The sequence below is a fragment of the Equus caballus genome, chromosome 15 (assembly GCF_041296265.1).
Source record: "Equus caballus isolate H_3958 breed thoroughbred chromosome 15, TB-T2T, whole genome shotgun sequence".
NCBI lineage: Eukaryota > Metazoa > Chordata > Mammalia > Perissodactyla > Equidae > Equus > Equus caballus.
In genome coordinates this window covers 53,900,641-53,917,552 of record NC_091698.1, presented here as the reverse complement: position 1 = coordinate 53,917,552, position 16,912 = coordinate 53,900,641, and the positions used below count along the sequence as shown (strand labels likewise).

Here is a 16,912-nt window from a genome sequence, read left to right as displayed (position 1 = left end):
TATTTATTTATTTTTTTTAAAGATTTTACTTTTTCCTTTTTCTCCCCAAAGCCCCTCCGGTACATAGTTGTATATTCTTCGTTGTGGATCCTTCTAGTTGTGGCATGTGGGACGCTGCCTCAGTGTGGTTTGATGAGCAGTGTCATGTCTGTGCCCAGTATTCGAACCAACGAAACACTGGGCTGTCTGCAGCGGAGCACGTGAACTTAACCACTCGGCCATGGGGCCAGCCCCTATGGTTCATTTTTAAATGATTTAAAACTGTAAAAAAACATTCTTTGGCTGGTTTTGGGTGGTAGGCCATAGTTTGCTAACCCTTAGTTTAGATGATGATCACTTAGGCTACAGTGTAAACTAGACAGAGAGGTGGGTCCTTGCAGGCCTGTTTCCCCAGGTCCAGCATCCTTATATTGACTTTTTAGTATTCCAGGCCTGTTGATATCATTCTATATGTCTTTTTATCTCTCTACCACTGATAGATGCTAATGCAAAAACACTATTTCCAGGTTAACTGTAAGACGTTTTTGGTGACTCCTTTGTGTTCCATGTGGTATTATTTTTAGTCTTTTAGGAAGAGATATCTTGGGATAGAAAACCATTTATATGCAGGGATAATCCTGTTTATTTTATAAACTTTTAAACTCAAAGAGGTAATATTTCTTAGTATATAGGCTAGACCTGAGGCCCCTGGCTAGATTATAATTTAAGCAGTAATAATTTATCTGTTAGAGAACATGATAAATTCTTTTAGATAATTTCAATGTGGAGCCTAAAATATATATAGTAGATTCATGAGCTTAAATGGAATTTTGTTTGAGGACTTAATGCTCTCCTATGGCTCTTTAATGCTTCCTTAAGGCAGACCTTGAGCTATAAATAAGCAAGGTTACATATGAAGAGTAGGGGTGCAGCATTCTGAAAAATGATTGTTCACTTTTACAAATAAAAAGGAAAGTGAAACTATTTCCCTCCTTTCTTTATTTTAGGTTTTTATCTTTTACATGTAAAAATCCTTATAGATTAGGGTTAGGGACAGCCTATCAGTAGAAAGGCTATTTGGAGTAAAGAGATTTAAACAAACATGGAGAGTTTCTTTATATTGTTACTGGCTAAACTGAGACTAGATGCTGAAACAGATATGATTTCAGAAAAAGTTTAGAAAGATGGTTTCTATGATTATGTATTCATTAATAATCAAAGCAGTAGAAATTACAGAACAATATAATACATTGAGACAGAAAGTTTGCCAGACGCTAAACATTTAAATACTCATCTCTTCAGTTCTTATCTTGGCTAGAAAAAAGATTGAGACTATAGACATAAAAACGTAAAGAAATGTGAAGAAAATCTACCTTTTACTGGGGTGAATAGTGGCAGAGGTGAGAAGGTGGAGATAAACAGGAAAGTCAGGGGGTCAGAAAATCTAAAAAGTGATGTAATTAAATTTCTGACACTGATGTCTGCATGCATAATTTTGGTGAAAAAAATAAAACCTTCCCTCGATATACTAATATGTCTGCTCAATTTGACATAACAAAATACAGATGACAAATAACAGAAGGTTAATACTTCTGAAGTAATTAGAAAGATTTTTTCATGATCAGTGAAAGCACAATTTATTTAAATGATGCAAAGTTAGAATTTAAATAACAAACTCATTCCAAAGACAAGTGACCTAATGTCATGAACCTATATTAACATCTAAAGCATCAAAGCTTAATTTAAACTACTAAATGTGTTCATTGTGCAGAAGGTACAGGTAAACAAGCCTTCCAGAAGTTTTTGCTGTGTTCAAGAACCTTTTGCTTTATTGTTTCTTTGACAACAATGAAATCTCTGTGGAGCAGAGTATGCTGAGAAACCAGGAAAGGAACTCCACCTTTGTTCATCTGATCTTACTGTGACATCATGGTGAAAGATCTTATAAAAATAAGAACCTGATGCAGAGCACAAGGATCTGTAAGAAACTAGTCGGTTTTTATTGTTCTGTAGATAATAAATGGGAGGACTAAAGTGTATGTGAATTTATAACTTCTTGGATCCACTTTGCACTGTGGTTACTTTAAAAATACAAATGAGAACATTCATAATTTCTTACTTCTCACTAATATCCGAGGGACAAACAGCACATTCAAGATCTATGGGACATGTTTTGCCCTATGTCCTGGCATCTGTAGCTGTGCTTCTTCAGAGAATGGATCAGAAAGACATTTAAGCTTATTAGATAGAAAGATGTCATCCTCTCACAGCAAGGTACACGAGGAAAAAAGTTCAAGAATTATAAATTCTTAGAAAACATAAAAAATCCTTTGGGTCCTGGCAAGGAAAATGTCAGCAAGTGAAAAGAGACTGGATGGCTATTGACCAGTTCCATGAAGGCAAAGCTGCAAGCCAAGATGGAATAATGCTTTCCCACCATGTGTCTAAGGCACAAATGACACTAATCCTTTTTAATGGTCACAAAAGCTGACAACTTACTCAGCCTTAGAACTGAAGGCACAAAATCATCTCTGTGAATGACTCACCATAAACAGGTCACGAGCACCAATGTCAACAGCTAACAGAAATGCCTTTTCAAATCTCTGGTACCTATAAGGAAGAAATGTTATATGTTAGTTATGAACAAAACTATATAAAAGGAGAGCGCTGGGTTTTTTTTAATGTGTTTATGTTATTGTTTTTGTTCTTCTGATGGGAAAAATATTTTCAAACAGTGGGGCCTTCGCCTGTTGAGATCTTCCATTGGTGAATGTTATTGTACCTAGGAGGAGCTGAGGCACAAAGCCTGTGGAGGCCTTCAGTGCAAATTTCAAGGATAAGTAATCCAGAGTGGGTGCTGCTGAATGTAGAGAAATGATAGCTTGGGAAATATGTTTCTCAAAATTTTTTACTTTATTGTGTTTTGTAAGAGAAAAGTATGGGAATAAGGACAAGATGGCAGGGTAAGTAATAAATCATATAATTATACTTTTGTGTTTCTTAGATAAAAGTTGAGAAGTCAAATGTTGCACTATTACAGAAGTCTGATATTTGTGAGTTTGGGAAAAAAATACCTTCTAGGCTGTTGTAAAATGATAATATAAATAGTTTCTAAATATTTTTAAAAATATTACTTTTCTGCTCTTTTTTCACAATCATACTCTCTTTCCTTAAAGTATAATTTTGAGAATTTTCTTTGTGAAAGTTTAATTTTAGGCTAAGATACATGTGAACAGAGTGGAATTTAAATTAATTACCTTTATAGAAAGTTTAAGATCTTTAGAGAAAAGCATGTCACGAACATATACTTTGCCCAGGATTTTGAAAGGAAAGGTCATCTTTATTTTGTCTGAATGCTAAGATTTAATAGATTTAACTCTCAGTTTTTCTGAACAAACAAGTAAACAATCAAGTTGTGCTCTGTTCTCTACTTTATATTGTGAAATATGGTGGTACAACATATAATGAGATTGCAAATAAAACATCAGAAACATGGAATATTATTAATAGTAGATTACATACATTTTATTACTGAAATAGCTGAAATAATTAAAATTCAAACAAACAAGTCTTATTATTATAACGTGAGCTGGTAGGTCCAGAACTGGAAACACTTCACAGTTTCCATGTTATGTTTGATGACTGTTATCCCCATCTCCTGCTTGATCCTTTTTACTAGTGCCTCCAATATTTGCCTGAGTCCCTTTCAACTATGGAAGATCAGAAGGCAATTGTGTTTATTTTTGTTCCAGGAAGCTTACTAATTTATTACATATTCAGTGGAGGTGGGAGGTAATGAGGAAGAGGACTAGCAAGTTGTACTACTGGTACATACATTCACTACCATTTTGCATTTGTCCCCATTCGACTAAAACTTTTCTGCTAATAGTAATCATTCATCTGCTAAAGATTAAATTTAAAGTTCTCATCTTGTATGCCCTTTTCACCACATTTGACTCTATAAACCTTCCCTCCTTGAAACCCTTTTTCCTTGCATTTTGAGATCCCATTGTTTGATTTCCTATTTCTTGGATTTCATCTTATTTCCTTTCCTAGTTCATTTTTCTCTGCCTACTCCGTGAGGTTGACTTGACATTCTATGTTCCTCTTTTATTTATATTCACTCACTCCAGTCTCCCCAATAACCTTACCCACTCCCATGGCATTCATAATTATTTATCAATGACTTACAAATCTCTAGGATCCATCTCTCTCCTGAGCTCCAAACACTCATTTCTAGGTACTTCAAATTTAACATGTCTAACGTGTCTGTTGATACATCAATTTGGCAACCATACATATGATGCGCTGAAATTGGAGAAGGTGAAATTAAGAGAGACAAGTTAGGATGTACTCTTTTTTCTAGGTGAGAGGGAATGATGGACATTATACTAAATGAAAGAACTGGCATCTGGCAGCATGGTCAACCAGAAATACCAAAGGGAGCTCCCAACTAGGTTGTTATAAAATATATGTTAAAGTACATCATAGGACTCTAAAAAAATAAGGAAATCTCCAAGGGTACCACACTCTCTATCAAAAAAATAACCAAACAAACAAAATCCCTTGATTGAAATTATGAGTAAGGATCCCTGAGCAGAGAGCTAATATATGGGGGAGGAGCAGGAGACACAACTACTCTGAGCACCATCACCCTCGGGAGACTAAGCTCTGAACAAGTCTCAAGGTAAAAGTGCTAAGCCCAAGACTTCTGATTACACCAGGGGCTAAAATGTTCCCAGGTTATTAGTACCTCTAACTTTGGCAGAAACAATTTTTAAAACTTCATGTGTGGATTAAAGCATTTTTGATAGTCGCCCCCAGGATTACCATAAATTAAAACAAATATGAGTTCACAATCAAAGATCACCAAATACACTAGAAAACAAGCTACTGTGATGGAAAATTAGAAAATAAACAACAGATATACATCTCCATGGATTTCAGATAACTGAATTACTAAAGATAATTTAAAATAATTCAATATACGATATTTAAATAAAGATAGAAGTATGAAAATAAGCATGTAACAATATACAATTAAAAATTACCTGAGATTTTTTAAAGAATAAAATAGAACTTTTAGAAATGAAAAATTTAATTATTGAAGTTAAATAACGGCACAATTAAAGAGAGAATTAGTGAACTAAAAGATTCTTAAATAAGGAATTACACAAAGTGTTGCACAGAGAGACAAGAGATTAAAAAATATAAAGAAAGGTTAAGCAATATAGAGAACATGAAAAAGTCTAACATGTCTAATCAAAGAATTAAGTTAATGGCTGAGAATTTCCAGAGCTGATAAATTATATGAATCAATAAACACAAGGGGAACAATATATATCAAACAGGATAAACTGAAAGGAATCTATAATTGTGCACATTTGTAATGGAAATGCAGAACTTCAAAAATAAAAAGATCTTAAAAACTGCCAGACAAAAGACAGGTCACCTACAAAGGAACTGCAAATAGACTGTCATCAGACCTTCAGATGGCAACAATGAGAAGTAGAGGCAATAGGAAAATATCCTAAAAATTATGAAGAGAAAATAAGCATCAATCTTGTGTAACAGTGGAACTCTCAACAATGAAAGCAAAATAAAGACACTCTCATATATACAAAACCTGAGAGCATTCAACAGATTTTCAATAAAGGGACATCCAGGGGATGTATCTCAGGAAAAAGGAAAACAACCTCAGAAAGGTCTGAGAAGAAGGAATGGCTTTAAAAAAAAGGATTCAGTTAATATACACATAGATAAATACACAGACACAAATGTTTTGATATTTTTAAGATCAGAAAATGCTAATTAGCAATATCATGTAAATTGGAAGGGAGTTAAAGTACTAAGGTCCTTCTTTTTGCACCAAGGAAGATATTGAACTAATATTTGAATTTGGTAACTATGCATAGTCAAATGTCAATGGTAAATCGTTTTCAGAAAAAGTTATTAGAGACAGAAAGGGTAAGAACAGAATAATAAAAGTTTCAAGTCTCCAGGAAGATACAAAAATTCTAGACCTCGATGCACTTAATAAAATAGGTTCAAAAATATATAAAGCAAAACTGATAGAATTAAAATAAGTGATGAGGCCACCAACATAATGGGAAATTACAAAAGTTATCTGTGGATTTTTGCTAGGCCAAGCAATTAAAAAATTAGCAAAGAAAAAGAGGTCATAACATAATTACAAAGCTAGATTTATTGGATACATAGAACTTGTCACATCCTTCTCAAACACACATGGAATCTTCACAAAATTATATTATGTAGAAAGTAAAAGTGCATGTCTCAATAAATTTCTTTTTTAAAAGATTGGCACCTGAGCTAACATCTGTTGCCAATCTTGGTTTTGTTTTGTTTTTTTCCTTTCTTCTTCCCAAAGCCCCCCAGTACATAGTTGTATATCCTAGTTGTGAGTGCCTCTGGTTGTGCTATGTGGGATGCCGCCTCAGCATGGCCTGGCGAGTGGTGCCATGTCCGTGCCCAGGATCTGAACTGGTGAAACCCTGGGCTGCCAAAGTGGAGCATGCGAACTTAACCACTTGGTCAGGGGGCAGGCTCCTCAATAAATTTTAAATAAATATTATAATGAATCTGTCAGCAGTGCAGTTTTTGACAAAAAGATAAGCAATAAATCCACATGCATTTAGAAATTAAAAAGTCATGCGTCAAAGAAGACATAATAATAGAAATTTTAAAATACTTAGAAATAAATGATAATAAAATATGCAGAAAAACTTGACCAAATGAGACATTTTGAAGACAAATTCATAGCCTTAAGCACTTACGTTAGAAAAGAAGAAACCTTAAAAATTAATGAGCTAAATATCCCATTTAATAATTTAGAAAAAGATGGGGCTGGCCCTATGGCAAGTAGTTGGGTTCATGAGCTCTGCTTTGGCGGCCCAGGGTTTTGCTAGTTTGGATCCCGGGCATGGACCTGGCACCGCTCATCAGGCCACATTGAGGCAGCGTCCCACATGCCACAACTAGAAGTACCCACAATTAAAATGTACAACTATGTACTGGGGGACTTTGGGGAGAAGAAGGAAAAATTTTAAAAATAAAATCTTAAAAAAATACTAGTAATTTAGAAGAAGAACAGAATAATCTCAAGAAGACAGTGGAATAATACGTTTGAAGTATTGAAAGGAAAAAAATTGTCACACAGAATTCTATATGCAGCAAAAAGTATCTTTCAAGAATAAGGTGAAATAAAGATATTTTCAGAAGGAAAAAAAAAAAACTAAGAATGTGTTTTCACAAGTAGAGCTGCACTATAAGAAAGGCTAATAAAGGGGGCCTGGCCCAGTGGTGTATTGGTTAAGTTCACGCACTCTGTCCTGGGAGACCCGGGTTTGCCGGTTTGGATACTGGGTGCAGACTTATGCATGGCTTATGCTGTGGCAGGCATCCCACATATAAAGTGGAGAAGGATGGGCAGGGATGTTAGCTCAGGGCCAGTCTTCCTCAGCAAAAAGAAAAAAGAAAAGAAAGGCTAAAGGAACTTCTTTAGGCTAAATAATACCACATATTAGGCAGTGCCCCATATAGCACAACCAGAGGCACTCACAACTAGGATATACAACTATGTACTGGGGAGCTTTGGGAAGAAAAAAATAAAAAAGAAGATTGGTAACAGTTGTTAGCTCAGATGCCAATCTTTAAAAAACAAAAAGAGTGCTGGAGTGTCTATAATTACCAGATGAAACAGACTTCAAAACAAAGAGTAGTATCAAAGATAAGGACGTATATCAGGAAGACATAACAATCATGAGTGTAAATGTCTTAAATATATGAACCAAAAATTAACAGAATTAAAGAAGAAAGAATAATAGAGATTTTAGCACTTCTCTCTCAGCAACTGATGGAAATTAAAATATCAGTAAAGTCATAGATGTACTGGCTTTTCCTATTTCTGTAAAAAAAGGAGCCATTGGAATTTTGGTAGGGGTTCCATTGAATCGTAGACTGCTTTAGGTAGTACTGCCATCTTAACAATAGTAAAGTTTCCAATCCATGAACATGTGATGTCCTCACATTTATTTAAGTCTAATTTCTTTCAACAATATTTTTTAGCTTTCAGTGTATTAAGTCTTTCACCTCCTTGGTTAAATTTATTTGTAGGTATTTCAGTTTTATGGATGCTATTGTAAATAGAATCGTTTTCCTAGTTTCCTTTTTTAATTGTTAATTGCTGGTGTATAGAAATGCAACTCTCTTTTATATGTTGATCTTGTATCCTCCAACCTTGTTGAATTAATTTATTAGATAAGTAGTTTTCATGTGGATTCTTTTGAATTTTTTATATAGAATCATTTGCAAACAGATAATTTTACTTCTTTTATAGCTTTTATTTCTTTTTCTTGTGTAAATGCTCTGGCTAGAACTTCTAGTACAATATTGAAGAGCAGTGGTGAAAGTGGACATCCTTGTCTTGTTTTTGATCTTAGGGAGAAAGCTATCAGTCTTTAACCACTGAATAAATTCAATTACACATCCAAGACTTCCCTTTTTGCTTGTGCAGAGCCCAAAGGTTCTCCAGAGGTTTAAGTATAGGGTTCTTTCAAGTCTTTTCTGAGCCTGTGTCCAGCTCTGTTACTTGTGGGCTTTTCATAAATGGCCTTTACCATGTTGAGGAAGTTACCCTCTATTCCTAGTTTGCTGAGTGTAATTAAAAGGAAGGGATGTTGAATGTAGTTGAATATTTCTCTGCATCAACAGAGATGATCATTTTTTTCCCCTTCCTTTTTTTAATGTGGTATATTACATGGATAGATTTTCTTATGTTGAACTGTGCTTGCTTTTATGGGATAAATACCACTTGGTTATGGCGTGTAATCCTTTTACTATGTTGTTGGATTTGGTTTGTTAGTATTTGGTTGTTGAGGATTTTTGCAACTGTATTCATCAGGGATATTGGTCTGTAGTTTTTTCTTGAGGTGTCTTTGGCTTGGTATCAGAGTAATGCTGGCCTCATGGAATGAGTTAGGGAGTTCTCCCTCCTTTTCTATTTTTTTTGGAAGAGTCTGAAAAAGATTGATGTTAATTTTTCTTTAGGTTTTATAGAATTCATCAGTGAAGTCATCTGGTTCTGGATATTTCTTTGTTTAGAGATTTTTCAATATTGATTCAATCTCTTTACTTGTTACAGCTTTGTTCAAATTTTCTATTTCTTCTTGAATCAGTTTTGGTTGCTTCCATGTTTGAAGGAATTTGTCCACACCATCTGTTATCTAATCTTCTGGTGTACAACTGTTCATAGTCTTGTCTTATAATCCTTTTTATTTCTGCAAGGTTGGTATAATGCACCAACTTTCATTTTTTACTTTAGTTATGTCTTTTTTGTTGTTGTTTTTAGTCTAGTTAAAGGTTTGTCAATTTTGTTGATCTTTTTAAAGAACCTACTCTTGGTTTCATTACCTCTGTTTTTCTATTCTCTTTTGTGTTCATCTCTGCTGTAATCTTTATTTCCTTCCATCTGCTAGCTTTGGGTTTAGCTTACCCTTTGTTTTCTAGTTCCTTAAGTTGTAAAGTTAGGTTACTGATTTGACATCTTTCCTCTTTTTTGATGCAGGCATTTACAGCCATACATTTCTCTCTGAATTCTAGTTTTGCTGTATCTCATAAATTTTAGTATGCTGTGTTTTTGTTTTCATTTGTCTCAAATGTGACAATGTGATTTCTTCCTTGACTCTTTGTGATTTAAGACTGTGTTAATTTTCATATATTTATGGATTTTCCAGTTTTCCTTCTTTTATTGATTTCTAGCTTTATTTTATTGTAGTAGGAGAATATACTTTGTGTGATTTCTATCTTTTTAAATCTATTAAGACTTGTTTCATATACTAACAGTAGTTTATCCTGGTGAATCTTCCATGTCCACTTTAGAAGAATGTGTATTCTGCTGTCATGGGTAGAGTACTCTATGTATGTCTGTTAGCTCTAGTTGGTTTACACTGCTGTTCAAGTCCTCTATTTCCCTATTGATCTATGTGGATGTGCTATACAGTATTGAAAGTGGGGTACTGGAGTCTCCAACTATTATTGTACAACTTTCTGCTCCCTTCAATTCCGTCAATGTTTCCTTCACTTATTTTGGAGTTCTGTTGTTTGGTGCACATATGTCTAAGTTTGTTATATCTTCTTGATGCATTGGCCATTTTATCAATAGATAATGTTCTTCTTTACCTCTTATAAGTTTTTTACTTAATGTCTATTTTGTCTGATATTAGTATAGTTACCCCATCTCTCTTTTGCTTATTATTTGCATGGAATATATTTTTCCCTCTTTTGATTTTCAACCTATTTGTGTCTTTGAATCTAAAGTGAGCCTCTTCTAGACAGCATCTAGTTGGATCATATGTTTTTCCCATTATTTCAATCTCTGTCTTTTAATCAGTATATTTAATCCACTTTCATTTAACGAAATTACTAATAAGGAAGCACTTACTTCTGCCATTCTGCTATTTATTTTCTCTCTCTCTTCTTTTTTGTTCCACAATTCCTGAAATACTGCCTTCTTTTCCATATGACTGATTTTTTCCAGTGTACCATTTTGATCATCTTCTTTTCCTTTTCTGTATATAGTTTAGTGACTACCCTAAGAATTACAATTAATATCTTAAATTTATAACAATGTAGTGTGAATTATACCAACTTAGCTTCAATAGCATACAAAAACTTTGCTTCTGTACAACTCCATCCCCTCCTTTATGTTATTATTGTCACAAAGTATATCTTTATATATTGTGTGCCTATTAACATAGACTTATAATTACTTTATGCAATTGTTTAAATCATATGAGGAACAAAAAGAGGAGTTGAAACCCAAAAATACAATAGTATTGGCTTTTACATTTACCTATCTAGTTACCTTTAATGGTATTCTTTATTTCTTTGTATGGTTCTGAGTTACTGTCTAGTATCCTTTCATTTCAGCCTGAAGGACTCCCTTTAGCATTTCTTATAAGGCAGATCAACTAACAGTGAACTTCCTCAGCTTTTATCTGGGAACATCTAAATTCTCCTTCATTTTTAAGGATAGTTTTGCTAGGTGTAGAATTCTTAGTTCTTGGTTTTTTACTTTCTACACTTGAAATGCCATCCCACCACCTTCTAACTTCCATGGTTTCTAATGGGAAATCAGCTGTTAATCTTATTGAGGCTCCCTTCTACAAGACAAGCTGCTTTTTGCTTGCCAATATCAAGATTCTCTGTCTTTGGTTTTCAACATTTTGATTGTGATGTGTTTTGATGTGGATCTCTTTGAGTTGTTTCTACTTGAATTTCATCGTGTTTCTTGGATGTGTAGATTCTTGCCTTTAGTCAAAATTTTCTTCTTTTTCTAAGACTCCCATAGGACATATGCTTGAGTGGCATCCAACAGGTCCCTCAGGTTTTGTCCACTTTTCTTCATTCCTTTTTTCTTTCTGCTTCTCCAACTTGATCACTTAAATTGTCCTAGTTTAACATTCACCTATTCTTTCTGCTGCCTACTACTGTTGAGCCTATCTAGTGAATTTTTCATTTCAGCTCTTTTACTTTCCAGCTCCAAATTTTCTATTTGGTTCCTTTTTAAATTTCTATCTCTTTATTGATATTCTCTATTTGGTAAGATATTGTTCTTCTGGTTTCCTTTAATTCATTGTCTATGGTTTCCTTTAGTTCTTTGAGCTTATTTAAGACAGTTGATTTAAAAGTCTTTGTCTAGTATGTCCAATGTCTGGGCCTCTCCAGGGATGCTGTCAATTTATTTATTTTTTTTCTGTGAATGGGCTATACTTTTCCATTTCTTTGTATGTTTTTGGATTTTTATTGGAAACTAGGCATTTTGAATATCACAATGTGATAACTCTGGAAATCAGAGTCTTTCCCTCCTCCTCAGGTTTTGCTCTTGTTGCTGTTGAGGATAGTCATTCATTTGTCTGGTGACATTACCAAACTATTTTTGCAAAGCCCATATTCCTTGACATGTGTGATCCCTGATGTCTCTCTTGCCTTAACTCAGCAATCAGCCAGATATTTTTAAAAATCCTGACAGATTTGTCTTTTAAAGCTTGAAGCAATAAACAACTCTCTCAGTCTTTGTAGACTGGCTCTGAGCTACAGTACTCCTTCATTGTTCAGCCAGACTACCTACATACAATCCTATCTTAGACTTCCCTTTTTGCTTGTGCAGAGCCCAAAGGTTCTCCAGAGGTTTAAGTATAGGGTTCTCTCAAGTCTTTTCTGAGCCTGTGTCCAGCTCTGAACATGTGTCTTACATCCCTGATTCCCTGGTATATGAGGTAGCCATTCAAGAACCTTATTCCCCCAAATATCTTCTCCTCAACCTTCTCAACCAGGTCTTCTGCTCACCTGCTGCTTTCCCTATTCTCCATCCTTAACTGAGACAGCTATGCATATTATATGTCTTTAAATGCTTTTGACATACAAAAATGCCTTTTCCAGAGATGCTGTTCTAGGCTGAAGGAGATAAAACAAAGCCAAGCTTCTGCACTGCTCCCTCTGGAAACCACAAGACTGCTCAAAATGCACAACTACAGTTTCTGAGAACAAGGTTCATCACGGCCATCTGGCACCAGCTAGCTAACACCAGGAATGCTGACCACTGTCCCCATGGCCCCTGTCATACTAGGGAATGAGGGATGGTAGACAAGTAAACAAAAATCCAACAATACAGTCTTATCAAAATTTAACAGCCAGTCTTTATTAAGCACTCTTCTGATTGTTGGATGTTTTTAAAATTAATCTAGAGTTTAAAAAAAGTTAATTCTGTCAGTTTTTGTTTGCTTAGTGTATGCTTCAGTGGAGGGACTGATTCTTGGAACTCCCTACTCTGCTGTTTTTGTGACATCTCTCCCACTTCTATTTATAGACCCTAATGTGGCATTCATGAGACTATATCTCTCAGATCTCCTACTGCAGAGAGTGTACTGACTGACAGCCCCAGCTGCTGTGTCTTGAAATGTATCATTGTGTTTTCATCTTCAGGCTACACTTTCCACAAGGTGCTCCTAGGCAATGACTCAGGGCAGTAAGGATGCTGAGGCAGTTCTATTCCTGGGTGCCGTGGGATTCTCTGGATGGGCAACATTGGCTTGAGGACTCCTGATAGCCTAACTAGACTTTCCTTAGAGCTGCTCTGTGGACTGCTGGGGCCTGTGGATGGGTAATGCTTACTAAATAGACAGTGAAATAGGGTGATTACTGCTAAAAGTTGAAATTATACCCTGAGGAAGCATAATGAGAGACTGAGTGCTCTTTACAAAGAGTTAATGGCTAAGTTTGACAGCCAGAGCCACTCTGGTAGCTTACAGAGGTCCTTATCTTCTGCATTTGAAGGGCAGACAATTAACAGGTGAGAGACCTAATTGTTGGAGTCAGAGAGCTCTAGAGATGTTTTGATGCACCACCAAAGCAGGTCTGCTTTGCTAAAGTCAAGGCCTTACTTAAGCACATGTGGAGGGGCTGGCCCAGTGGCACAGTAGTTAAGTTTGGGTGCTGCACTTTGGCAGCCTGGGGTTCGCCAGTTCGGATCCTGGGCGCAGACCTATACAGTGCTTGTCAAGCCACACTGTGGTGGCATCCCACATAGAAGAACTACAAGGACTTACAACTAGGATATACAACTATGTACTGGGGCTTTGGGGAAAAAAAAAGAAGAAAGGAGGAGGATTGGCAACAGATGTTAGCTCAGGGCCAATCTTCCTCACCAAAAAAAAAAAAAAAGAGAGAGAGAGAGAATAGCTGGGATCCCAATATCTAGGATAGGTACGTCTGGATGGATGCCCTTGAGGATGCTGACAGTGCAGACGCCATGAATCTTAGCTAACACTTCCACTGTGCTAGAAGTTTCTGTAGAGACCTCTCCACACAATGCAACATACACACCCTCCCCTCAGGAAATGCTTCTACCCCTCTCCTGGCTGCCAGGCTGATAGGGCTAAATCTCAGCAAACCCAGCTGGGATCATGCTGGACTTGATAATCTGGAGACCATACACATAAAGAGTTGCCAGAATTAGCCAGCACGTACCAGCAGGAACATACGAGTTTGAATGGAAGACAGAACAAATGAGAATTCATTAATGTCAGGGGTACTTTTTCAGGACACAGAACTTAAGATCCTACCAAGGACCCCAAGGGCTGGGTAAAATCACTGCTGGAATGGCTCTTAGAAGCCTGGAAAAAACAGTGGCCAATACTCATTGAAGAGGAAATGACTGAGTGCCATGGCAAACAGTGCAAGAAGAAATAAAGTGGATGAGGGAGCGGATGAGTACCACTTGCAACCATGAGAATGGACTGCAGTGACAGTGGATGCAATTTATCTCACTAACCTCCCTTTTGGTCCCCAGCAGTTTTCCATGGAGTACCTGCTGTCTGACCCCACGTGGAAAAATAGATCTATAAAGTCAAGGGATGGATAGTGGTAATCACAAGAATGCACTCTCAGATCTCTGACTTCAGGGAACAAAATAGACCAACAGCCCCAGCTGCTACAGTCTAAAATTCATCACTGCATCTACACTGGGGCTACATGTCTCACAGGCTGCTTCTAGGCAATAAATGATGCAGCAGGGATTCTGAGGCAGGTCCATTCCTGGGAGACATGGACCTGTTCTGTCATTGTCCTTTGCCCAGGCTCGTGGAGTCTCACTCTATGCGTGCACAGCTTAGCGTTCAGCCAAAGACTCCAGGTGACCCTTATGCAGATTTCTGGAGCTCTTTCTCTGCACAGCACCTGCCTCTCCACTACACAAACCCACAAATTCCACTGTCAGCTTCCCTGAACTCTAACCAACTCAACAAACTGCCACGTTCTGCTTGGGTTCCCCCTCCTTGCTCTCTGGTATAGAAAGAGTGTCCCGTGAGAAAACTGTGAGATTCTAAGATTGACCTCATTTGTTTTTCACTCTCAGGGGTCATAATCCTGCACTGTCAATCATTTAATCTCTAAAACCAAATTTTGTCCAGTTTAATAGTTGTCTGTAGTGATAGGTCAGTCTGTTACCAGTTATATCATAACTGACAGCAGAAGGTCTCAGAAATAATATCTTCGATAAATATTATAACCCCATCAACAACACCCAAAGTAACAACAATAATGGCAAGTATCATTTGTTGAGATCTTCTCTGTACTAGTTACTATTCTAAGTACTTTACTCATGTATTACTCATGTAATCCTCACAACAACCCTATCAGGTTGGTACTATTATTGTTCCCATTTACCAAATGAGAAAACAAAGAGGCTAAGTAAAGGATGCTAGATAAAATACAGAACACCCAGTTAAATTTGAATTTCAGATAAATAACAAATAGTTCTTCAGTATAAGTAAATCCCATGGAATATCTGTGACATACTTATACTAGATAATTCTTTACTATCTGAAATTCTTATTTAAATGGGAATCCTTTATTTTTATTTGCTAAATAAATCTGGCAACCCTAAACTTGCCCAAGGTCCCATAGCTACTCACTTGTATAGCAGGACTTGGAACCTGGGCAGTCTGGCTCCAAAACTTACACCCTCTATCATAGTGCTGTTCTAATGCTACTAGAAAAGAATTAAGTGTGTGCTGTAGGCATATTATTGGTCCTTCTTCAGATCAGGTCTCTTGTTCTTGGGTTTTCTGAATTTAAGATTAGAAATGCCATATTGCATTCATTAGAAAGGAATGGTCAAATGGCTTCCATGTTTGGCTCTCTATCAGAGAAGAGATGAGCCAACTCCCTCTTTGGCTTCTACAGTATGTTAGGGACCCAAAATTCCATCATTTTGAACTCCACAAGTTTAAAAGTTAATATCATTCAAAAGTTAGCATCAGCTACACTGATTAACTATAAGTAGATTTAGTTTTACAGGGTGCTTACAAAAAATACCTCTAATGCTCGAGGTCCTGTGTTAGGACTCAAAGAGTTAAAAAAAACTAGTGACATTAGTCCTTGACCTTAAGCAACTCTCAGTCTAGTAGGAGAAAGAGCCATAAACACAATGATAATAGCTATCACTTATTAAGTACTTAATACATGCTAGTCACTTCATATTTATTATTTATAATCTTGACAGTAATGTTTAAAGTTGGTAAACTCTTCATCTGTAAAGTGGAAATAATAAAAAGAACTTAACTAATTTGCCCAAAGTTACGCATCCAATAAATTATGAAGACAGGATTCAAACTTAGTTTTGTTTGACTCTAAAGCTTGGGCTTTTCAAAAAGTATTATATGCTACCCCACAACCGACTAAACCTCAATCTATAAGTTCTATGACAGAGCTGTAAATTTAGACTTAAGGGATCATTCATAACTAGTACGCCCTCCTCAACCCTTAATACAGGGGCTATTCATAATTGCTGTTGATTATTGAGATGGCATATAGTAATTAATTATATTGTTGGTATTATAATATTTATGAAAGATATTATTTCTGAGACCTTCTTCTGTCAGCTGTGATGAGTAAATTGGTAATAGACTCACTCTATCACCATAAACATAACAGTAGGAGTCATTCATTGCTCTCATATGGATATTGATGATAACAGTATGTTGTAATATGACTACTGGCAATATATTAAAAAATACTATTTTGAATTGAAGAATAATTCTATGCTAGTAAATCCAAAATAAGTTAAAATACAAGCCTCCAAATTAATGGCAGCAAGTATATTTTAAAAACAAGAATATAAGTGGAGGATAGAGCCTGACAAAAGAGAGTTTCAACAGTACTGCTTAACCAAGGATACTCCCCTGTTCAGTCAGGATATCTGAGAACAAGTGTGTCAACATATTCTGGCTCTAAAGATATCAAGACTTTCCATTACAGCTCAATTGATGAAATACCAGTATAAATAGTGGCCCTGTAAGACATGCTGAGAGAGGGAGACATATATAAAAAGTATTGAGAAATGTTTCTCAGAGTC

General features: G+C 36.0%; 1 protein-coding gene across 7 annotated transcripts in view; it reads right to left on the bottom strand.

Annotated features, from left to right (window-relative positions):
• WDPCP (WD repeat containing planar cell polarity effector) overlaps nucleotides 1-16,912 on the bottom strand; it is a 379,254-nt gene that overhangs the window by 157,062 nt on the left and 205,280 nt on the right. For all 7 annotated transcript variants that reach the window (XR_011426040.1, XR_011426041.1, XM_070235381.1 and 4 more), the window contains one exon: nucleotides 2,526-2,589. Coding sequence is in view for 5 of the 7 variants with exons in the window: in XM_070235381.1 (XP_070091482.1) it covers nucleotides 2,526-2,589 (64 nt within the window). In the remaining 2 variants the exon portion in view is untranslated. The remainder of the gene's footprint in view (nucleotides 1-2,525; nucleotides 2,590-16,912) is intronic.